Source organism: Anomaloglossus baeobatrachus, chromosome 4 (assembly GCF_048569485.1).
Source record: "Anomaloglossus baeobatrachus isolate aAnoBae1 chromosome 4, aAnoBae1.hap1, whole genome shotgun sequence".
Lineage (NCBI taxonomy): Eukaryota > Metazoa > Chordata > Amphibia > Anura > Aromobatidae > Anomaloglossus > Anomaloglossus baeobatrachus.
In genome coordinates this window covers 482,440,141-482,465,071 of record NC_134356.1, presented here as the reverse complement: position 1 = coordinate 482,465,071, position 24,931 = coordinate 482,440,141, and the positions used below count along the sequence as shown (strand labels likewise).

The window sequence follows — 24,931 nt, the reverse complement described above, 5'->3', positions numbered from 1 at the left end:
ATAAAAGTACCTGTACATTATAAAAATCTGCATTCCTGTCCAGGAGGCCCATCATACATCAATGGTATAATTTAGGAAAGTTCCGGAAACAAGTCACCATTTAAAAGTGATGTGTTACCAAAGTTAAATGTGTTCTAAAAAATTAAAGATGTAAAATTGGCATATGGGGCCAAAATTCACTGATACGATTAGAAGGATCATGCAGACAAGTCTAAAAAAAAGTGACCTCAAAGTTATTTAGAAACCTAAATTGCTCACCAAAACATACAAATATAAAAAGCATATAAACCAGAAATACAACTACGCAGAAGATAGGATAGAAGGTATTCAACTGACTGAACGGTGAAAATAGAAGGCTTACTACAAAGATTTTATGTCGAACACCCAAACATTTGCTTTGTCAAGTAAGCACCTGCAATTAGGGATGGGCGGACCCGGACTGCAAAAGTCCAGATCCACGTGGTGTCAAAGTTGCCCGGGAGCTGGACCTGGGATTCTGGGTGTTTGATCCGGAACTCAAGAAATTAAAAAAACAAAAAAAACACAACTTAAAGGAAAAGTAAAATAAGAATGAAGCGAGCGCTTCGAACTTACAGTGGCTCCAGCCCGGCTGTACGCTGTTCCTGCAGCCTCGATGGGCCGCTCATTATCGCTCATGTCATATGCACTGCTTTCCCCGCCCACCAGTTGGTCTGGCCTTTGTGATTGCTTGCAGTCAGATGCACCCCGAGCTTGTGTGATGGCGTCTGCCTGCAGTCAACGCAGCTCATTCATTCTATGGAGCTAACAGCCAGCAGTCATGTTGTATGGCTGCTCACTGTGACAGATGTAGCAGACCCGAATCACCATGGGACCTTGTGTGGATTGTCAGACCTGCAAGGGTGTGTTGGGGTTAATAAAGTGGTGAAAGAGGGTGTTTTTTGTATTTTATTTCAAATAAAAGATTTTTTCTGTGTGTTTATGTAAATAAACACACAGAAAAAAAATCTTTCAGATTCACTTACAGATTAGTGATGGGGTGTCAGACGCTGCCATTACTAAACTAGGGTTTAGTACTAGCTGTGCGCTGTTATTAACTCCTTATTAGCCCAATTGTCACCACACCAGGGCAATCGGGAAGAGTGAGGTAAAACACCGGTATTGTCACATCTAATGGATGCGACAATTCCGAGCGGCTGAAGGCTGATATTTTTAGGCTGGGTCTCTCCAGCCTGGGAATACCAGCAACCCAACTGTCAGGCTTCATCTTGGCTGGGTATCAAAATTGGGGGGGAACTGCACGTCTGATTTAATAACGAACTCCAGCCTTATTTTTGTTAAACAGCCAAGATAAACCCCCGATAGCTGGGCGCTGCAGCCATGGGCTTTATCTGTTCTGGCATCATAATACAGGGGACCGAACGCTGATTATTTTTTTTAATTCATTTATGCATTATGTACTGTTTTCCCCACCGATCAGCCATCCTGGCGCCTGTGATTGGCTGCAGTCAGCTGACACACTGCCACTCAGGGTGGGGGCACGTCTGACTGCAACCAGTGGGCGAGGAAAAAATTAATATTCAATGAGTGTTAATTCTCAGCTCCAGAGGGGAACGCGTGACCTGGAAGCAGCCTGCCGCCATGACGGATCTTCGGTGAGTACAGCGCATTCGCTCTAACCCCCATCCCTTCTACCAACATATTTAATCTACGGATTCTGATCCCCATAGACTTATGTGAATACTGGATTCTGGACCGGATCCGGATTTTAATTTTTTTTTAATTTTAGCAGGGACCCGCTGGTCCCGGCTTTCTACTAGTCCACACAGCTATATTTGTGAAGCATAGTTGTGTGTGCTCACTTGACTTCAATTCTTGCATTGACTTTTTGATCCGATTGCAGAAGTCAGTAATTACACAGCAATGAATAAGAAATATTGCTGCAGTTATTCAGAGATTTCAGATGTAAAATGGTAAATGATAACAGTTGTAGAAAGAAAAAAAAGGCATGGACCACACATCCCAACATCATAAGTTGATCTAATGCCGCTAAGCAAAAATTTATGTACCTGAATATGTGGTTCTTAGTTCCACATTCTGATCAGACTGTATGAAGCCCAATGCCACGTCAAGGCGACCCTCTGAGTGGGTCCCTAACTTGAATGCCTTAAGGGCAGGGCAGGGGACTTGTGCCTTACAGCGCCCATACTGCAAAGCTGAGTCCCCAAGACTCCAGGCCACACCGCCCCAGAGGACATAAAATGACTGCAACAATGGCCGCCACACAGCACAAACCCTGTGAAAGGAGTATGGTGCCGCATGTTTAAGGCCTATGTTAGGGATCCATTCAGTGGTTCGCCTTGAAGTGGCAGTGGGCTTCATACAGTCTGATCCGAATATTTAACCAAGAACCTCATGTTCAGGTGCGTTAGTTATAGAAAACGACATTCGGCAAAAACTATGTTGAAAAGAGTAAAATGGTAAATTTGCTCTCCAAAGGAATTGTGGACAATTCTTTAAGTGCTGTACTCATTAAATGGAATCTGTCAGCAGGTTTGTGCTATGAAAGCTGAAGCCAGCATGCTGCAAGGGTTAACAGAAAATTCAGAGATGCCCGTCTTGTCACAGTGAGTGCTGTGGCCCATTAACAGCTGCAGCGCTCATGCGGCATAACAATGTCACACAGACCAGGTGCAAATATTACTGAAATGGCATTGGAGATTATTTTTTTTCATTTTTAATAGCAAACAAGGGAATACAGCATTTAAGAAGGGGGATTGGAAAACCCCATTAAAAAGGAAACTGACAAGCCAATATGGAGAGACTTCTAAGCCGTGCAATGCTCCCTGGGAATATATGCAAATAGACCCTTCACAGAGGAAGATAATAGGGTCTCTAGTGCCACCCCCTGGCCATAGCAATCTTAAAAATTCAATCAACCCTTTAAAAAGGGAATATAATCAGCAGGTTAAGCTAAAGCCAGCATCCTGCAAGGGTTAACACAAAGTTCTGGCATACCTGTTTTGTCATAGAAGAAGAAAATCCAGCACTCGTGTCCAAAAATTGTATAAAATCTTGCTTTATTTAATTCATAATAAAATGGAAATGTATCATATCCATAGAGTATAAAAAATCCCCATACAGATGAGATGAGATGTCAGGGGGGTACGCGTTTCGAGCTACATGCTCTTAATCTCAATCCACTCTATGGATATGATACATTTCCATTTTATTATGAATTAAATAAAAAAGCAAGATTTTATACAATTTTTGGACACGAGTGCTGGATTTTCTTCTTCTTGGAGTTTCACAGCCGGGCCGGCTTCACCGTGCACCTGTCTTCTATGGGAGTCTCCATGATGTCTGGGTGAGCGGATTCTATTCCTTTGTTTCCCTGTTTTGTCATAGATCTTTTGTTTATTTCCTATTTTTGTTTAAGCAGCAGGACCCTTAGAGGGAATAGAAACTCACATGAACATCAGTCCACAATGCACCCCCTGCAGTGATTTTACATTGACCGTGAGGAGTCAATCACTATTGAGAGCCTGGTGTGGGCACTACAGCTCTCTGGACTCTGCTACATGACTAAAAGCTAAACATTCAGATTGTGTCAGAACAGCTGCAGCCAGTAGTCCAAGTGATACATCCTTGGATTCAGAATCTCTTTGCCTACATCCTGCAGCTCTCACATGAGATGTTAAAAATCTTCTCACAGATTCGCCTTAAAAGAGCCCTGACAAATTATTTAGGCTATAAAACAGAGACAATATCTGTTCGCATACAGCTGTATCAAGGTTTATGCTCTTCATCAGTGTAGGATAATGGGAGTTTTCTTAGGAAGAATCTTTAACCCTTAGATCCCAGGGTGAAATACTCCCACCCAGCCAACAATTTGCTTACTTTGCACTCATGGGAGGGCAAGAAATCCAAAACTGCAGTATATAAATGTACATTTCGGTCTGGCTTTATAACTCAAGAGTCTATACTGACTTATAGGATTGCTACTTTTCCAATGGGTGACACTAAACTCCGTTCTATTCCTTTTTGACGGGCAATTTACAGATATTACAAAAACAGCTTTTCAATAGTCCCCTCTCCACCTCTGTTCTCAGCATTGTAGGGGTGTCAGCAGGGGGACCTTCAGCTAGTACACATTTATATCATATCTCATAGGTATGAGATAGCCGTGCATGACGGTATATCACTTTAAAGTCAGAGACATTACTGAAAGCTTTAAATCCCAAGAATGAAGAATGAGAATGTAGGACAATATTAATAAACCAAATGCCAGTGAACACGTGGTGGTAATGAAGTATTGGTACGGTGTTCAAACAGGAAATAGACATCTATAACTGTCCAAGCTCTGAAAACGTACCGTTAAATAAAGACTGTAATTAAAACCCCCTCTACTGTTGGAACGACGTCAAAAATTCATTGGGGTTTCTAAATGAAACGAGCAGTGATCTGAAATGTTTAGGGCACTGTCTTCAAGTACAAGTGTTGCCACATATCAGACACGAGCCTTGTATCCAGCGCTGGACTGTTTACCTGTATAAATGTAGCCCCTCCCGTCTTAAAGAGTGGAAAGAAAAACAGCAGGTATAAACACCTGCGGCTGCTAATTACCGGAGCCTTTAACAAGGTGCCTTTCTACAGCCGTATGTGAAAGGTCATTCAGGGCTCCGAAAACTTTCCAAAGACATTCTTCAATAAATGTGCTACTTCAACGAACATGAAAATTTAATTTGGTCATATGGTTTTACCTATTTTAGGACCTGTCCAGATGCAAGATCGGGTTATAACCTTCACACAGAAGTCTACAGTTGTAGAGCTGGAGAACAAGATTTTTATTGGAGGGCATATAAAATATCAACTCAAACAGAAAAGAAAATAAACAGATGTGGACTATTGCTGCCGCTTACACAAATACAGACTCAATACTTCTATTTTCTAGGCCAACATTCTTTCTGCTAAAATATCCTAGACATAACTGTACATTCTGGGTTTCCATAGCATAAATGGCTTCACAGAAAACAGTCGTAGTGACCATCAGGCAGTTATTTTATCCAACACTGAACGTTTCTCCGCTCACTCTAAACATAAATGTGCCCGTCACAATTTCAAACAACGCACTACTCTGAAATATCAACATTTGGCACAGATGAATTACAGGTGTTGCACAGATTAAGCCTCCCGTAACATATAAAGCCGCCTATTAAATAAATGGTGCAATTAACACCAACGCGCTATAGCCTGTAGCAATAGGATGGTAGATTGTCAGGTTGTATGCATGCATTAACTCATTCATTTAATAAAGAGAGTTCACTTTTTAAACTGTGGCCACAACACATGAATTTTGTCCAAACCCAGGCTGACCACAATGGGACCCTGCTACCAGATGTCAAGGAAAAGAAGGATTGGGCATGCTGAACCTTAACATGCACAGTCCTTCTCACTGGAATTAAGTGGTGAATGTACAAGTGTAAGAGGGTGTATGAAGGAACAGCTGTAGGCCTAAATACAGTTGCCTAAAAAAAAGACGTTTTTTGTTTTTTAATAGGACATAGGGTCTCCACTGAAGCTCTATGAGAGACGCGCAATTTTATACAGAGGCCTATGGCTATGTGCCCACGGGACAATGTACCCGCGAATATTTCCGAAAGGTTGTCCGCAGGTTTCCCGCAGCTGATCCCAGGAATCCGCAGCTATCCATTGCTGTGGGATTCCAGCGAAATATCTGTGGTAAAACACCAGCGGGCATTCGTGCGACTTACCTGCGGAAGTCCCAGCCTATATCTCCATAGTGAAAAGGCAGGAATTCTGCAGATATTTCCGCATGATTAATTGAGATGCAGTTACGTGTGGCTGTGGGACATCCGCAGCATATTCCGCAGCCGCACATACCACACACCATTGATACAGCACTCCCCAAATCCCATAGGATAACATGGGGAGTGTCTGCACTTGCTAAAACCTGTGGATTTATCTTGAAAATCCAGATAAATCCACAGGTTTTCTGCAGCAAAATCCGTGGGTGCATTGTCCTGTGGGCACATAGCCTAAAGGGTTGTTTGTTTTGTTGGAGTCCATACAAATACGATTCTGTACATACTTTACTAAGGGTACCTTCACACTTTAGCGATGCAGCAGCGATCCGACCAGCGATCTGACCTGGTCAGGATCGCTGCTGCATCGCTACATGGTCGCTACATGGTCGCTGGTGAGCTGTCAAACAGGCAGATCTCACAAGCGACCAGTGACCAGCCCCCAGCGACGTGCAAGCGACGCTGCGCTTGCACGGAGCCGGCGTCTGGAAGCTGAGGACACTGGTAACTAAGGTAAACATCGGGTATGGTTACCCGATGTTTACATTAGTTACCAGCGCACACCGCTTAGCTGTGTGTGCAGGGAGCCGCGCACACTGAGCGCTGGCTCCTTGCTCTCCTAGCTACAGTACACATCGGGTTAATTAACCCGATGTGTACAGCAGCTACATGTGCAGAGAGCCGGAGCCGGCAGCACAGGCAGCGTGAGAGCGGCGGAGGCTGGTAACTAAGGTAAATATCGGGTAACCACCTTGGTTACCCGATGTTTATCTTGGTTACAGCTTACCGCAGCTGCCAGACGCCGGCTCCTGCTCCCTGCTCGCTTCATTTGTCGCTCTCTCGCTGTCACACACAGCGATCTGTGTGTCACAGTGGGAGAGCACCTTTAAAGAAAACGAACCAGGGCTGTGTGTAACGAGCAGCGATCTCGCAGTAGGGGCCAGATCGCTGCTCAGTGTCACACACAGCGAGATCGCTAATGAGGTAACTGCTGCTTCACAAAAAGCGTGACTCAGCAGCGATCTCGGCAGCGAGCTCGCTGTGTGTGAAGCGCCCCTAAGCCTTCTGAGAAACAGACAAAAGTTGTGATTCTTTGTAATTTTTTTTTAGATTTTGGTTAAGCACAGGTTTTATTTCATGCTGTATCTTGATCAAGACTGGATTCAGACTTCAGGTCGGATAACGCAATTAACCTGCGGATATAGTAACCCTATCTGCAGGTTAATAGCACTATCAAGGTGAATGGCCTGTACAGAAAGTTCAACACTTTGGGTTTGCTCAACTCTACTAACTGTAAAGCTCAGGGTCCATGCTGAACACGGACTATTTATAATATAATATAAAGAAAAAAAAATTGTGTCAGAGTTCGGATGCTGTACATATGCCAACGACTCGATTGAGCATCAGGTGTTTGTGTGCGTTCGGTGCTCGGCCCAGTGAGAGCTGTTTGCAGTCTCTGAATGGTTCTCACTCTGGGTGGAGCATAAAAACGTAAAAACATTTTTTGAATGCAGTATGTCCAAAAAAAACCAAAACCCTTCCCAGAAGTGCTATTCGTGGCTGGCTGTATTTGGGTGGAGAGCCGAACAGCCCAATCATTGACTTCCAATGGGGTTCGAGCACCGGAGTCAAGTTTAGGGGAAGTCCGGATGTTGAAATGAAGTTTATCTAAAGTCCACCGGAACCCGAACTTCCACATGTCCGCTCATCTCTACTCGGGAGAAAATGGACTGTCTCCCAGGAGCAGTCTGTTGTCAGTTAAGCAGGGGAGCTGGTGCAGCCACAGTCAGTCATGGCACTGTGTGGAGCGGCTATAAGAACGCCCGACACAGTGAATGAAAGCTCGCTCAGCAGTGTATATGTGCACAATCGGCTGTCTGTCATAGTGCTGAGTGCACTTCTGTATGACTGAAGGCTTTCCTGGTTGCTAAACTTAGTGCAGTGGCCATTCAACCTCCATAACACAACCTGCAGCATAACTCTAATGCCAAAATGAAGACAGGATGAAGGAAGGGGGGGGGAAGGAAAATAATGAATAAGCCATCGCACAACTTTGCACAAAAGTCGGGTTAGATTTAATGTTAAAAAAGGAAATTATCAGATTTTTGGTATATAATCTGAGCAGAACACAGGAGGTTAAGAAAGCCTGATCTCACCAGCGACCAGTGACCAGCCCCCAGCCAGCAGCGATGCGTGGAAGCGACGCTGCACTTGGTAACTAAAAGGTAAATATCGGGTAACCAAGGGCTTTGTTACCCGATATTTACATTTGTTACCAGCGCACACCGCTTAGCGCTGGCTCCCTGCACTCCTAGCCACAGTACACATCGGGTAAATAAGCACAGCGGTTTGCTTATTAACCAGATGTGTACTCCAGCTACGTGTGCAGGGAGCCGGAACTGGCAGCGTGAGAGCTGCGGTGCTAGTAACTAATGTAAATATCGGGTAACCAAGAAAGGGCTTCCCTTTGTTACCCGATATTTACCTTAGTTACAGCTTACCGCAGGCTGCCAGACGCCGGCTTCCTGCTCACTGCACATTCAGATCGTTGCTTTCTCGCTGTCACACACAGCGATGTGTGCTTCACAGCGGGAGAGCAACATCAATAAAATTAACCAGGGCTGTGTGTAACGAGCAGCGATTTCACAGCAGGGGCCAGATCGCTGCTCAGTGTCACACACAGCGAGATCGCTAATGAGGTCACTGCTGCGTCACAAAAACCATGACTCAGCAGCGATCTCGCTATGTGTGAAGCACCCCTTACACAGATTAGCTGGTCTGTTCGGCTTGTGAGACCTAGTCAGGCAGTGATAAAATACTGATTGTATTAAAGCAGCACTAACTTTTTATTAATTATGTACAGGAATGCATGTAATGTAGTGTGATTGTGCAACTCCGGTGTCCAGTACCGTTCTCTGCTTCTCACTGACATCCAGAAATTAAGGCATATGTAATAATGAGAAATTACATCTGGAAAAAGTATTGAACACACTTACTTTAATGTATTTAATACTTCATACAAAAGCCTTGTTAGTGATGACAAATTCTATAGTTTCTCCATACAAAAAGGTAGACTTATGCATAGCTCAGGTGCGATTTTGGCCCATTTTTCCCCACACTATTCAAATCCTGAAGGTTCCATGGGCTCCTTCTGTGAACTCTGACCTTTAGTTCCTTCCATAATTTTTTACTGAATTCTGATTAGGCGATTGGCTGGGCCATTCTAGCAGCTTTTTATGATCTTTCTCTGAAACAAATTCAGGAGTTTATTTGGCTGTGTGTTTGGGATCACAATCTTGCTGAAATGTCCACCCTCGTTTCATCTACATCATCCTGGCAGATGGCAGCAGATTTTTATTAAGAATGGTTTGGGTTTTTTGGGGTTTTCTTCTACATTCATCCTTTCTTCAGGAATATGAAGTTTGCCAGTGCCATATGCTGACAACCAACCGCACACCATAATATTCCAGCCTCCACACTCCACTATTGGAATTTATTTTTTGGAGCGTTCTGCAGAGCCTTTTGGCCTTCAAACACTGTGTGTATTAGGACATCCAAAAGAATTAAATTTTGGTCTCATCTGACCAGATTATATTTTCCTAATATTTCTCAGGCTTGTCTAAATGTTTAACAAACTTTAAACGGGCTTGAACATGCATTTTATTCAGTATTGGAGGCTTGTGTGGTGAGCGTGCATACAGGCCACTGAGGTTAAAAGCATTATTGTTTTATTTGAAACAATTGTACCTGCTGATTCCTGGTCTTCATGGCGTTCTCCACGTGTGGTCCTTGTATTTAACAACTTTTCTGATCACTCTTCACTCCTCTGTCTGAAATCTTGCTTGGAGACCCAGGTTATGGCCAGTTTATGATGAAATTCTATTCTTCCACTTCTGGATTGTGGCCCTAAGGGTATGTTCACATTTCCAGTTTTTTTTTTTTGCATCAGTCACCGTTTTTTTTTTTTGCATCAGTCACCTGCGTTGCTTGACGCTTGTGACTGATGCATTGTACAACGGGTGGCAAGAAATGGGATTTTTTTGTCATGAGAAAGATTCCGTGAAATGATTTCAGTATAAAAAAACGAGCGAACGATCAGCCGATCGCTCACAAAAGCCGGCCGATCGCTCACAAAAGCCGGCCGATCGCTCACAAAAGCCGGCCGATCGCTCACAAAAGCCGGCCGATCGCTCACAAAAGCCGGCCAATCAGCCGATCGCTCACAAAAGCCGGCCGATCGCTCACAAAAGCCGGCCACCGGGCGATCAGCTGATCGTTCTGGCTGCTGGAACTTCATTTACAGTGCGCATGCTAACAGTAAAAAAAATTGATCCGCTGCACAAAAAAAAAAAAAACCCGTTACATTTAGCGTTCTCCCGCCTGACGGACAGTCAGTAAAAGACTGCATCCGCCACCTGACGATCAACGCAGGGCCATCAGTCACAAGCCGTCGCTAATAGAAGTCTATGGGGGAAAAAAAACGGATTCCTGCAAAATATTTTGCAGGATACCGTAATTCCTCACGGCGACGGATTGTGACTGAGGCAAAACGGAAAAGTGAACATAGGTCAACAGTGCTCACTGGAGTCTTCAGTAGTTTAGAAATTGTTCTGTAACCAATGCCATCAGTATATTTTGCAATAATACGGTTGCAAAGGTCTTGAGACAGCTCACTGGTTTTACCCATCATGAGAGGTTGAGACACCTATTTATAGGCCATCAGTTGAACCAACTGATAATATTTTTTACCTTATTGACAGGATTGCTTTGCAATTATTGATTTCAGCTAGTGTCATGACTTTCCAATCCGCTCTTTTTCCCGGTGTAATTTCTCATTATTATACAACTTAATTTAAAGACATCTATGGTTTGATTTCTTTGACTGTGTGGAATGGATGGGTTGTTACAAGCATCTGGTGAGATATTTCTATAGGTAATATTGACATGTATTTACTTACAAAATTGGTGACATGTTCAATACTTCTTACCTGCTGTACACGAAAACTTGTAAATTGACGGGTACTTTATGAAGGAAGAACGAAAATACAGGGAACAAAAGGTACAGTTTGTCCTTTTGCATAAATAGGCGTTTTAAAAAAAATAAAATTGCACATATATAAAATATAGGTGTATATTTTATTTTTTTTAAATTAACGTAGCCAAATGAGAACTAAAAGCAATCTGAAAAAAAAACCACCTCAATTTGTTTTCCTTTTGTTTGTGCAGGCTTTCACATTTATGGTTCGCTCACATAAGCGTTTAACACGGCCAAGTGCAATCCGATGTCTCATTGGATAGTACTTTGCCTAAAGTTATACTATGGCACAGTGCAAAGCAGCAATTTTTTTCTCATGCTGATTCGGCAGTTTAAAGAAATAGGAGCATGATGTGAGTGCATCAGAGTGCAGTCTGCTTAAGGGTACTTTCACACTTGCGTTATTTTCCTTCCGTTACAATCCGCCCTTTTGGGAAACAGCGGAATCCGTTAACGGATTCCGCTGTTTCCCATAGACTTGTATGGTTGACGGATTGTACCAAAAGGAGCTGCGTTGCTTCCGCTGGGCGACGCTCCGTTGCTTCCGCCCAGCGGGAGGAACGCAGCATGTAACGTTATTTTGAGCAGCGGAATCCTCTGGATTTCACTGCGCATGCTCTTTTTTTTTTTTTTTTTTTTTAAATCAAACTTTATTTTGGCTCGCGGTGGCCGAACGTTCAGCTGAGCGCCCGGCCGTCGGCAAGCGACAGCGCTCAGCTGAATGACCGGCCACCAGCATGCCCGGCCGCCGGCAAGTCACAGCGCTCAGCTGAGCGCCCGCCCGCCGGCATGCCCGGGCGCCGGCAAGTGACAGCGATCAGCTGATCACCCGGCGGCCGGCTGCAGGGAGCGATCAGCTGATCACCCGGCGGCCGGGAGCGATCAGCTGATCACCCGGCAGCCGGCTGCAGGGAGCGATCAGCTGATCACCCGGCAGCCGGGAGCGATCAGCTGATCACCCGGCGGGCGGGAGCGATCAGCTGATCACCCGGCGGGCGGGAGCGATCAGCTGATCACCCGGCGGCCGGCTACTGGGAGCAATCAGCTGATCACCCAGCGGCCGGCTGCAGGGAACGATCAGCTGATCGTTCACTATAGTCTGCCGCTGGTAAAACCGGGAAAAAAAAAAAAAAAAAAAAAAATCAAAACGAATTGCGTTGTTTTGCAGCATCCGTTGCATCCGTTGTGTCACTATATGCAACACATCCGTTGCATCCGTTACACAACGCAATGCAACGGATACCGTTCAACGCAAGTGTGAAAGTAGCCTAATGGAGAAATTACTTTTTTTGTCTTCTCCGCACCGGTGTTCAGATTCTCGCATGCATGAGAATTGGATCACAATCAGAATTTGAGCAGAGTGTAATTAATGTCATCAGCCAGATTCTCTAGCATGCATTAATCCATGGTCAAGGGACCCTGTCCTTAGTATAATCGTGACATCCTTGTTTGATTTTAGGCACTCTCATAAGCTTCTCGATAGAATTTATTGTTTCTTAATACACAAAACACCTTGTACTGCAGCTCTGTGTTCGTATTTGTACAGTCATACCTAGAAGTGAGTAAAAGGTTGAAATAAAAATTTCATAAACGATAGAATTACAAAAAAAAAACCCCAAACATAAGAAAGAGGAGCATCAGGTAGTATTGGGTGTAAACAAGATGTGGGGGAGACTATGGTTATACGGTAGAAATGATGGTAAGGAAATTAACCAACAGTTGTATAAAAATGGCACTGAGGATGTATTCTAATTCTCAGAAAAACAGACAAGAAGTCAGCTACCATTGGCTTCAGAGCAAATCCACCAGATGTGAAATATGGAGTATATTACGACTGGCATCCACTAACAAACAGCGGGAAGTCATAGCTGGGAACAAGTATGCCTAATTTGTAAGGGAGGGAGTTTGTTTAATCCATCTTTTCCAGCCATTGCATAGATATCCAGATTTTCTAAGAAACATAAAATGTCACATTTGCTCCTCTGTAAAGTGGATGAAAGATTGCATTAAAAGGATAATGTCAAAAATACCACCAAAAACACCTAAAAATAGAATTCGAGATTAAGACCGGTATCACACTTGCGAGTGCCTTGCGTGTATCTCGCGGTGCATCACCAGTCACAGCCACACACACTCTCCGGACAGGAGCGTCTCAGCTGCTTAGAGATACATGCAACCAGCCCGCTCCTGTGAGGAGAGTGAGTCCGTGCCGGGTGATGCAACGCAAGACACGCACGAGATATATGCAAAGCACTCGCAAGTGTGACACCAGCCTTAGGATACCTTCTGTATAGAGTGCTGGCAAACCTAAACAAGTATATTTATCATGAATGGGGGTTTTTTTTATTCAGTTTTGCTTGTGGTTGTGTTACTACTAACTCATGTCAACACAATGTTGGATAAGTTTGGTGCCTTCAGCAGATTTCCAGTTTTGACACTACCCAGCTACTGGAATGAGTTTGCTACTTTTTGTGTAATTTATTTAAAAATACCAATCCGTTAATCTGGTTTAAACCTTGTTTGCCTAGCTAACCATGTCCAGATCACACCAGCTAATGTCTTGTTACATGCTCTTCTTTGATGCAGGCTCAGGAGCTGAGCGCACATCTCTCCTAGCAGATGATGGCTGTATTATTTAGCCATCATCTGCGTCTCAAGGTCATGGGTGAAGCAAGCTCCAGCAGCAGTTAACCTGTAAGGCCACGAGTGTTGAATTTTTTTACCTCAGTATTTGTAAACCAAAGCCAGGAATGGAACAGAGGAAAACGTATAATAAAAACACGTGCACCACTTTCGTTTTAGACCCACTACTGGTTTTGGCTGAGAAATACTGAGGTAAAAATAACTCTCCAAAACTCCCCGTAAAGAAAAATAAAATTTTTAAAAAAATTGCACTTTCACCGAAGTTTGGATTTTTTTCCCCCCCAAAATATTGCATGGTAGAATGAATGGAGTCATTCACAAGAATAACTTACCTTAACAAAAAAAGAAAAAACCCACAAAAATACACACTTGCAGCCTGTATAAAGGCACACTGTACATAAATGTTTTTCTTGGGAGTTTCACCATTTTGCATTGTGATATGTAGAGACAGATTAGCTCCAATTACTGTGTATAGGGTTTCCATAAAGTAACCTGTATTTTCTATAACATTTCTGTTTTTACCTATAACTACTCACTCAGCTGGATTCAGCCATGTCAGAGACTCAATGGCAATTGCAAAACGATGAGGGTCGAGTGTGCTGGTAACTGAATGGCTGCCAATTTTCACAAGCCGAGAACTGTCGGAACACAACACTCCTGTCTGATAACTGCCAGGAGCTGGAAGCATCCAGCAGACGTAGCCGAGCCAATACTTCTGTCACAGACATGCTTAAAATGTTCCTCATCAATTTATAATTATCACCACACAATTAATAGCAATTGGCCACAAGTATTCCCTTTGCTGGGAACATGTTGAACTTGTACAGTTTATTGCACTCTTTAAAGGGGCTGTTCAGTGAAAACAAGTTCTCATCGATCTACAGGATACCATCTGTGGGTATCCGAATGCTGGGACCCACACCAAATTGGTACAACGGAGAGATTTTGTATCCGCCCTACAAAATTGAGCAGCAGGTCAAACACCGAAACGCCTCTCCATTTATTTTCCATGGGGCCGCTGGAAAAAGTAAGTGCAGAGCTCAGCCGCCGCATAAGGAGTGAATGGAGCGGTGTTGGAGCATGTATTCTACTGATCAGTGCTAGTCCCAATGGCTGCACCACCACCCATTAATGAGTTCTCACCTATCCTACAGATAGGTGACAACTTTTCACTGGATGACCTGTTTAAAGAGGAGGTTTTCCATTACTTTAAATACAGATTGCCTATCCTTATGATAGGTCATCATCTGATCGACCAGGGTCGGACACCCGAAACCCCCTGCCGATCAGCCATTCCCGCTCTTAGTGCCAGTGGCGGCAGTAGGCAGCAGCCGGAAATGCTCAGTTCCGGAGCTGCTCCGTCAACTGGTGGTGGCCATGGCCAGGTACTGTATATCTGCTCCCCCTGCAGATCTATAAAAGGTGGATGTGCAGTACTCGGCCGCTATCAGATAACAAGGGCAGCTCCAGAACTAAACATTTCCATCCACAGGCTGCTACCCCACAGGCACCAAGAGCAGCTGATCGGCAGGGATGCCAGGTCTAGGACCACAGCCAGATATTGATGGCCTAGCCTACGGCTAGGCCGTCAATGTTAAACTACTGTCCAACCTCTTTAAGCCTCCTTTGGATAATAAGAAAAGTTAATGACTTCCTTACACATAAAAGGTTAATTGTACTTTTATAGTAAGGAAGTACAAGTATAAAGACTGATTTTTACTGTGGAATAACATTTTATGCTATTTGTTTTATTCACCTTTGTAAGAAATTCATAAAAAAAAAAAAAATAAATAAAAATCACCAAAGAAGAAAAAAACCCCTATTTTTACCACACCTTCCCCCAAAGCAAAGTTCCCAAATCTGCAGTCATACTGTTTCCATTGTAGCTTTAATAAGGCTTTTCTGGCAATGTGTGGGTTGCTTCCCATACTTGGGCAGCACATGGTAAACTTGTGTGTCGCTAGCGTGTGTGAAAATAGCTTGTGGCACAAAGAGCAGATTAATGTTGCAATGTATTCAGGCCTGATCTGTAAACAAGATGGGAAATGACACTGCAAAAGTTATTCCTATACGGGGAAATGTTCAACAGCTCCAAATAATATACAGAGGCTTAGCACCTCATCTAAAGGGCCAGCAGCCGACTGCAAATGGGAAATGTTACCTTGCTTTGCATTTGGGAATTTTACATTTACATCACATATGTCACATTTTTGACATTGAGAACAAAATATTTTAAAATGAATGGCATTCTGGTCTAAAATACTAGAACTTAGATGGACTCCATAATATGGCGCACACACACACACACACACGAACCTGGGATTAAGAGTAATTTGGTTTGAGAGCGTTTTGCAAGACAAGCAAAGCTTTTTAAAAATTTGTAACTTTGTTTAAGAGCAATGATTTGCAATAAGAGCAAATGCTCCTCGTTCACACTTCCGGTTCCATCCGTTCACCATGTTCTGACCCGCTCTGGAGGCAACTTTACTGTACACAGTATACCATTGTACAGTATATATTATATAGCATGTCTATCAATTTGCATTTATGGATGCAGTATTGTACTTTTTTTTCTGCTAACCAGTACGGCACATTGCTTGTACTGTAATCTAATTGCCTGTGCAGTATTCCTACCCCACATTTGGCTTAGTTAATAATAATAATAATAAATAATTTATTTATTCATTTATATAGCGCTATTAATTCCACAGCGCTTTACATACATTAGTTCTGGCCTTATTTTGGGGAGAATAGATTTGGTGTCTTTTCTTTTAGTATTGTACTAGAATCAAGGTTGTCATTTATACATCATTTTTTCTCTATAGTTTACCTCCCACACTCCAACAATTCTATTGTAAGCTAACATGCAGTTTAATTTGTTTTATATGTTTTTTACTGTACAGTATTTTGTATTAGTGTACTGTAATCTTATATGAATACAGTACATTTCGTATCACTGTAATACGTTTACTGTATTTATACAAACATTTTTGGGTTGTGGAACGAATATAGCGCTATAGAACATGACTGCCCACTGAGGTTCAGGCTGTGACTGAAGTGAGCCGCGCAATAAATCGGCGACTTCATTCAGGTCGCGCAGCTAACTTCAGTCACTCGGGTGATTTGCTGTCACAGATGGAGGACTCCAGCTGTGGCTAACCTGAGTGACGTCACTGCTAATGGAGAGATTCACTTCAGTTGCTGCGTGGAGCTCACAGCGGGCAGTCATGTCCTATGGCGATCGCTGTGAGTCAGAGGTAGCAGTGCTGAAAGCATCGTGGGACCTTGTGTGGATTACGTCGGACCTTGAGGGGTGTTTGAGGATTAATAAAGTGGTGAAAAATGATGGCTTTTTTGTATTTTATTTCAAAGGATTTTTTTGGGTGTTTATTTACTTTCACTTACAGACCAGACTAGTGATGGGGGGTGTGGGGGATCTCAAACGCCTTACATTAAGCTGGGGCTTAGTTACAGCTGTGAGCTGTTATTAACTCCTTATTACCCAGATTGCCGCCGCACCAGGGCAACAGAAAGAGCCGGGCCCAGCGCCAGGATTGGCGCATCTTATGGATGTGCCACTTCTGAGGCGGCTGTGGGCTGCTATTGTTAGGCTTTTAACAGCCAAATAACGATGGCCCTTCTCACCATAATAATATAAGACCCCAGTTGTCTGCTGTACCTTTGCTTGTTTTAGAAAAATGGGGTTACCCCATGTCATTGTTTTACCCCCCAAAAAATTAAAAAAAAAAGCTGGCCAAGCTAGCTATCCCTCTATCAAGCTCTCCTCTCCATCTCTCAATCTAATTTTCTATAAAAAAAAAAAAAATAATTCTCCTTTAAAAACCGCATTAACTAAAACGCGGCAAAAACTGATGCATTTTCACTGCTATTTTTGTGAAACCCAGCATTTACAGTTGTCAAAGTCTGCCAGACTGTGCAGTTTTGTTGTCAAACCAAAAACACAGCATGCGTACATACTATAAAAGTCATTTCCAGGTCACACAGCGCAGTGTGACCCGGAGAGTCTGAATCACTGTCACATGACTTGGGAGAGGAGCAGAATGGTGCTGGATATTGGAGAAAGTAATGGTAGGAGAGTATATCTGTAGACTCACTACACTACATACACATCTAGGCTATGTTCACACACTGCATCTTTTACTGCATTTTTGAGGCCCCCCCGAGGAAGCCCTACACGAAACGCAGCGTCGGGGCCCCCAGGACAGCTTTCACCACTGAGTTACTTAAATGCGTAAGCACAATTAACTTGTTACTTTTATCTATTGTATGACTGCAGCATGTTACTGATTGTACACCGGGCTCTTTCATCACCGTGGCGCTAGGACTTCACCGCTGGGACACGAGCTAACCCGCATTTGGAGTGATCCTTTTCACCTATATACTAAAAAGCCCTGCCAGCCTTTTGGAAAGGAAGAGAAAAAAATCTTTCCTACATTGGTACGCAGCACACAAACAGGTTGTGAGCACTGTGTATATCTGGCACTTGGATTTACATGTGATAATACAGTGAGTGCTCTCACCTGTTTGTGCATTATGACCTTAGTGCTGGTGGGCTTTCACCTGTGTACTTGCTGGGTTGTCTCCTGTGCCCGCGGTTTCCTATAGCTACGGTGTTGTACCCTTTGCGGTTTGCTTTAACGCTATCGATGTACATGCTGCCGTCTGCATAAAAATTGATACAGTGCTTGCCAAGAACTTCGCTCTGTGGTGATTGCTGCCCTACTTCTTGCACTTTATTCCCCCCCCCCCTTTTTTGACTGTTTAATGTATGAATATCTAATAAAATTTATATATATTTTTGGAATAAGACTCCATTTTTCTTGATTTCCTACATACACATCTAGGCTATGTTCACACACTGCATCTTTTACTGCATTTTTGAGGTCACAAAGATACACCTAAATGCATGCATTTCCTTCCCCCAGCAAAGTCTATGAGATTTCTATTTTGTTGTCTACACTGTGCATCCTTTTTGTTGGCTGAGTCTTGGCTGTGCTTTTGAAGATGCAGTATGTCTTTTTGCATTTTTCCAGCGTTTGAGCCCTTCCAGTCAATAGATTTGACTTCAACTCATTGGGCAAAAAGCAATAAACACGTCAAAAATGCATGCGCTTTTGCCACGGGTACGTTTTTTTGGGCAAAAAACACTGCATCTTTGCGGTTAGAAAAGATGCAGTGTGTGAACATAGCCCTACACAGATTTAATGAAAAAAAGAACTTCATAGAAGGAATTCTTTATCAGATTGGTGGGGTGCGACTCTGTGCCTCTGCTATCCAGCATTCCCTGCACAGTTTACCAAACACTAAGTTTTGTATTGTTTGGGGTTATTCACCTGAATAAGACTGAACAGCAGTGAGCACAGTACCAGGTACAACCGATACAGATTGCACAGAGCTGTACCTAGTAAAAAGGGGAAAAAAAAAAAAAAAAAAAAGAGAAAATGAAACTTCTCAGAGCACTGCAGCCCCAATAATAGGCAAATTTGAGGGGGATGCAGTGAGTCAGATCTCCCACTAATATTATCAGATTGCTGCTGAAGGTGTCCGAAAAGAGTGGAATCCTAAACAGGAGGATGCAAACGTTAAATCTTGGAGATTAGAATAGACAAGAGCGACTGAGTAAGTAGACACTGAGGTCATGGGAGGACCAGAGGTAACGTGTGGGTGATATCGAAACACCAGGTCAAAGTATGGATAGATCAGGTTTGCATGCTATTGTCTCCAACTAAATTCATAATGTGTTTATAAAGAAAGCCACCAACAAGTCTGACTTCTCTCCAGGAGTACAAAAGAAAAGACAGTCCAAAAGCAGACATGCGGGATCCTTCAACTGTCCGAGCCCTCATACACGGCTGACATCAGTCTAAGGCAGGGGTCTCAAACTCAGCTGGGTGTATGGGCCGCATATAGAAAAAAAAAAAAAATGAGGGGGGCCGCATTATTTGCAAGACAAAGTGAACATTTTTAATGAATCCATGGTTTTTTTTTCCTATACATCTTGGATCACTTTTGTAAACATTTTTCGCTTGTTTATTATAACAAACGTGTACTTTTTTTTGTTAAGTTTATATACAGAAAAGCATTTTTAATGTTAAAAAAAGTCATGCTTTAGGATTTTATTTTTTTTTACATTTTATCACCTTCTTGTAATTGTTTTACAATTAGCAGCATCATATAGTAATCTTAGCCAAAATCTTGTAGTAATGTGCCCATCCGTGTGTCCTGTAGTAAGGTGCTCATCCTTGTGGTATTGTGCCCAGTAGTATAGTGCCCATCCTTGTGCCCTGTAGTATTGTGCCCAGTAATATTGTTCCAATCCTTGTAGTATTGTGCTCATCCTTGTAGTATTGTGCTCATCCTTGTAGTATTGTGCTCATCCTTGTAGTATTGTGCTCATCCTTGTAGTATTGTGCTCTGTAGTATTCTGCCAATTCCCGTAGTATTCAGCCCATCCCTGTAGTATTGTGGCCATCCCTGTAGTATTGTGGCCATCCCTGTAGTATTGTGGCCATCCCTGTAGTATTGTGGCCATCCCTGTAGTATTGTGGCCATCCCTGTAGTATTCAGCCCATCCCTGTAGTATTCAGCCCATCCCTGTAGTATTCAGCCCATCCCTGTAGTATTCAGCCCATCCCTGTAGTATTCAGCCCATCCCTGTAGTATTCAGCCCATCCCTGTAGTATTCAGCCCATCCCTGTAGTATTGTGCCCATCCCTGTAGTATTGTGCCCATCCCTGTAGTATTGTGCCCATCCCTGTAGTATTGTGCCCATCCCTGTAGTATTGTGCCCATCCCTGTAGTATTCAGACCATCCCTGTAGTATTCAGACCATCCCTGTAGTATTCAGACCATCCCTGTAGTATTCAGGCCATCCCTGTAGTATTCAGGCCATCCCTGTAGTATTCAGGCCATCCCTGTAGTATTCAGCCCATCCCTGTAGTATTCAGCCCATCCCTGTAGTATTCAGCCCATCCCTGTAGTATTCAGCCCATCCCTGTAGTATTCAGCCCATCCCTGTAGTATTCCGCCCATCCCTGTAGTATTCCGCCCATCCCTGTAGTATTCCGCCCATCCCTGTAGTATTCCGCCCATCCCTGTAGTATTCAGCCCATCCCTGTAGTATTCAGCCCATCCCTGTAGTATTGTGGCCATCCCTGTAGTATTGTGGCCATCCCTGTAGTATTGTGGCCATCCCTGTAGTATTGTGGCCATCCCTGTAGTATTGTGGCCATCCCTGTAGTATTGTGGCCATCCCTGTAGTATTCTGCCCATCCCTGTAGTATTCTGCCCATCCCTGTAGTATTGTGGGCATCCCTGTAGTATTGTGGGCATCCCTGTAGTATTGTGGGCATCCCTGTAGTATTGTGGGCATCCCTGTAGTATTCAGCCCATCCCTGTAGTATTCAGCCCATCCCTGTAGTATTCAGCCCATCCCTGTAGTATTCAGCCCATCCCTGTAGTATTCAGCCCATCCCTGTAGTATTCAGCCCATCCCTGTAGTATTGTGGCCATCCCTGTAGTATTGTGGCCATCCCTGTAGCATTGTGGCCATCCCTGTAGCATTGTGGCCATCCCTGTAGCATTGTGGCCATCCCTGTAGCATTGTGGCCATCCCTGTAGTATTGTGGCCATCCCTGTAGCATTGTGGCCATCCCTGTAGCATTGTGGCCATCCCTGTAGTATTTTGCCCATCCCTGTAGTATTCAGCCCATCCCTGTAGTATTGTGGCCATCCCTGTAGTATTCAGCCCATCCCTGTAGTATTCAGCCCATCCCTGTAGTATTCAGCCCATCCCTGTAGTATTCAGCCCATCCCTGTAGTATTCAGCCCATCCCTGTAGTATTCAGCCCATCCCTGTAGTATTGTGGCCATTCCTGTAGTATTCTGCCCACCCTTGTAGTATTGTGGCCATCCCTGTAGTATTCTGCCCATCCTTTAGTAATACGCAAACAAAAAAAAAAATCTCACCTTTCCTCCGTTCCCTGTGTGCCCACGATCAGTACTTGCAGAGTTTTGGATGCAGCATGCTTCAGCTGCGTCCAAAACCCTGCTATGTATGGTAAAAGCACAGTGGGCATGGGATTTCTAAAAATCCCATGCCCACTGGGCGTGTACGGCCCGCAGTGAAAACGGAACTGCGGTGTGGCTTCCAGAGGCCGCAGCATGTGAATTTATGCTGCGGCGTCTGAAGCGTCCTCCCTAGGCAGAGCACAGCGAGGAGACCGCAGCGGCCCGAACCCCTGATCGCAGGCACGGGCAGCTGCGGTCTCCTAAGGAGCAGACTTGCGACCCCACCGATCAGGAAGCGCTGTGTCCAGCACGCAGCGGGTCCTGATCTTCAGCACGTACCTTACCTGCTTATCGTGGCTCTGTGCTGAGGGTCGGCGCCGGCAGAAACTTCACTGCATTTGAATCCATTTGCGGTGCAGCGCAGAGGAGCTGTGTCTGGACCAATGGCTGCTGCCTGCCAATCAGATGCAAGGAAGTGACGTCGCTGTATGACGTCACCTCCTTGCATCTGATTGGCAGACAGCAGCAGCAACTGGGATAGAACTGACAGCTCCTTGCGCGGCACCTCAGATGGATTCAAATGCAAGTTCCTGCCGGCGCCGACCCTCAGCATAGAGCCGCGATTGTCACGGGGTCTGCGGGCCGCAACAAACAGCCTCAGGGGCCGCATGCGGCCCGCGGGCCGCGTGTTTGAGACCCCTGGTCTAAGGTGTATGGAGGGCTACCGGCGGAATAAAATCTTTGATTGTTCATATGTTTTTAAATGCTAAATCTGATATTTGCTAAAATCATTCACATTCATGTAACCTGCAAACCCTGCAATTGTTCAGAGACTAAATAAAACGAATGACAAAGCAAAACCTAAAATGTAAATTGTGCTTATTAGCTAATGAATAATACTCAAACTGCAAAAGCAAGAATTTCGTAGCCAAGTATGTGCACCTTATAATCCGGAATAGAGTACCTAGAAACACCCGACAACTCCTGACCTTTTCTTAATGCTCAAAGTACAATCCTCAGTCCCTGATCTAGAGCAGGAAGGAAAACTAAAAGTGGAGCCTAAGGGCAGGGGGGCAAGAGGAAGAGGTAAGCAAAATGCCAGACCTATTAACCCTTCGTCTAGCCTATACCATCAAGGAATGAGGCATGACCTCACATGACGAGGGAATAAAGGAACACCCTTTCTAGCCAAAACCAAGATGGAAATCAAATTAAAACAAAAAAAAAACAAAAAACCCTGTTCTACTCTATTCTACTAAATTAGGTGGGGCATTACCCCAGACCAGCATGGAATTAAATATTAACCCTTACAATATCCTAGACCTCTGTTCTCCTCTGGCAATACATTGAGGAAACTTTACCTTAGTTCACCAATAAATTTATGGGAATATTAACCCTTTACCAAATAAGACTGACAAAATTATGGCATTGCCTGCACCTCTGAACACCAGAGAACTTATTTTCCGTTGACTAAACAAGGAATCCTTTATAAAATCAGGGGGGTTCAAGTGGTTAGCACTGCAATATTGCAGGTCTGGGGTCCTGGGTTCAAGCCCCCCACTAATGACAACATCTGCAAGGAGTTTGTATATTTTCCCAGTTTTTGTAGGGTGCAAGGGAAACTGAGAACCTGGAAAAATCCACATAGACATAGTAAGAGGAACTTTAGATTATGAGCCCCATTGGGGACAGTGATCATCACATCTGTAAAGCACTGTGGAATTAGTGACGATATACAAAAGGGAGCAGAAATATTCTGGGTCATTTTCATTAGTGAAAACAATAGGCGTATGTTAGGTTATCTCTACGACGCTTTCACTTTGAAGGAGGGGGTCGGAGGGCATTATTTACCGCTATTCCATTCAAACTCCTAGTCAGCGTCATAAGAGTGAAGAACTAGCCACTATGTTAGATAGCGCAGAAAAACGTAAAATAAAATCATTAAGTACTAAATGTCTTTTGGTGACAAAGTCTATTAAAGAATTAAAGCAAAGACGCCAAATTAATATATATATATATATATATATATATATATATATATATATATATATATATCGATAGAGATATAGATATATATATGTATGTATGTATGTATGTATGTATGTATGTATGTATGTATGTATGTATGTATGTATGTATGTAGATAGATAGATAGATACACATACATACAGACATATATATACACACACACACAAATATATATTTATTTTCATTATTATTTTCATTAATGTTTATTATAATTATTAGAATTAGATTTCATTTTTATTTCATCTTCGTATAATAAATAAATATACATAAAAATATTCAAAGAAACAAAAAAATCAGAAAAGCTAACTGTTCCCATTCTAAAATCTCCTACTTTCCTGATAGTTTAATTAAACTATCTTTGTGTTCTTAGAAAAGTTTTGTATTTCGCCACTACAGTGAGGCCGTACAGGCACAAGTCTCATTTCACAGTGAATTTCAGAAAGCCGTCCTTAACAAGCTGTTGACTATTGAAGCAGGGAATCCGATATGATGCTACTAGAGGCTTAAACTTGGGCACACAAATGAAGAACGCACAGACCTTTCAGTGATAGCAGAGCCTGAGCAAAGCACTGATTTAATTTCATGACTGCTGTGTACAGATAGCTGGCATTACTAAATGCTGCTCTAATATCAACTTGTTAAATTTGAACCCGCACACAGCGTATCAGTATACATGACCAGACTAACTGGAGTCGAAGGAAATATTTTGGGAGCTGGTTATTTTTAGCTGGGCTACAATGCTGTACTATGGCTTGTGGTGAACACATTCACACTGCGGAAAACCAACGTTAAGTCACAATATAAGTCATCACAATAATCCCACATTCCAAGAATTGGCATATTCCATCACAATAAATAACAAACTGAAATTTAAAAAAATAAAATAATCCAGAAACTTATGAGTGCGCTCATGCAGCAATAATAATGATTAAGTACTTTGGACGACGGGGAAAAATTGATGAAAATGCTATATTTATGTAATGTATAAAATATATGGCAAAATGTACATAGATTTCATATAAAACAAAACCTCTATTTAGGCAAATTGTAACTGAGCATTAGTAAAAACATGATTAACTGCAGCATGAAAACTGGCTTGTCTAGTTAAGAACGCCAATTAGAGAAGGAACTCACCTTAAGGGGTTTCACAGAGGGTTTGACAGTCACACCAGTGGAGGGGTTTCTTATGGATTGTCTCTTAAAGCTACAAATCCTGCTTTCACTTCCAGGTGCAAACTGTATGTGCAAATGGGATGACCCTAATTTGGGGTAATTATACTTAAGACTAGAGGAGTTAAGTTTGTTGGGAGGTCCTTCCGATATACTTCTTTGGAAAAGCTGGCTGGATTTCCTGTTGGGAATAGCTTTGCTACCCTGGTCTCCATTGATA

The 24,931-nt window shown here is 43.2% G+C and overlaps 1 protein-coding gene across 1 annotated transcript in view; it reads right to left on the bottom strand.

Annotated features, from left to right (window-relative positions):
* The window catches only part of NEDD4 (NEDD4 E3 ubiquitin protein ligase), a 143,597-nt gene that overhangs the window by 117,004 nt on the left and 1,662 nt on the right, over window positions 1-24,931 (bottom strand). The window contains exons 1-2 of the mRNA XM_075345749.1: window positions 24,711-24,931; window positions 22,488-22,507 (exon numbers count right to left, since the gene is read on the bottom strand). The exon at window positions 24,711-24,931 is cut by the window's right edge and continues 1,662 nt beyond it. Coding sequence (XP_075201864.1) covers window positions 22,488-22,507; window positions 24,711-24,931 — 241 coding nt within the window. The remainder of the gene's footprint in view (window positions 1-22,487; window positions 22,508-24,710) is intronic.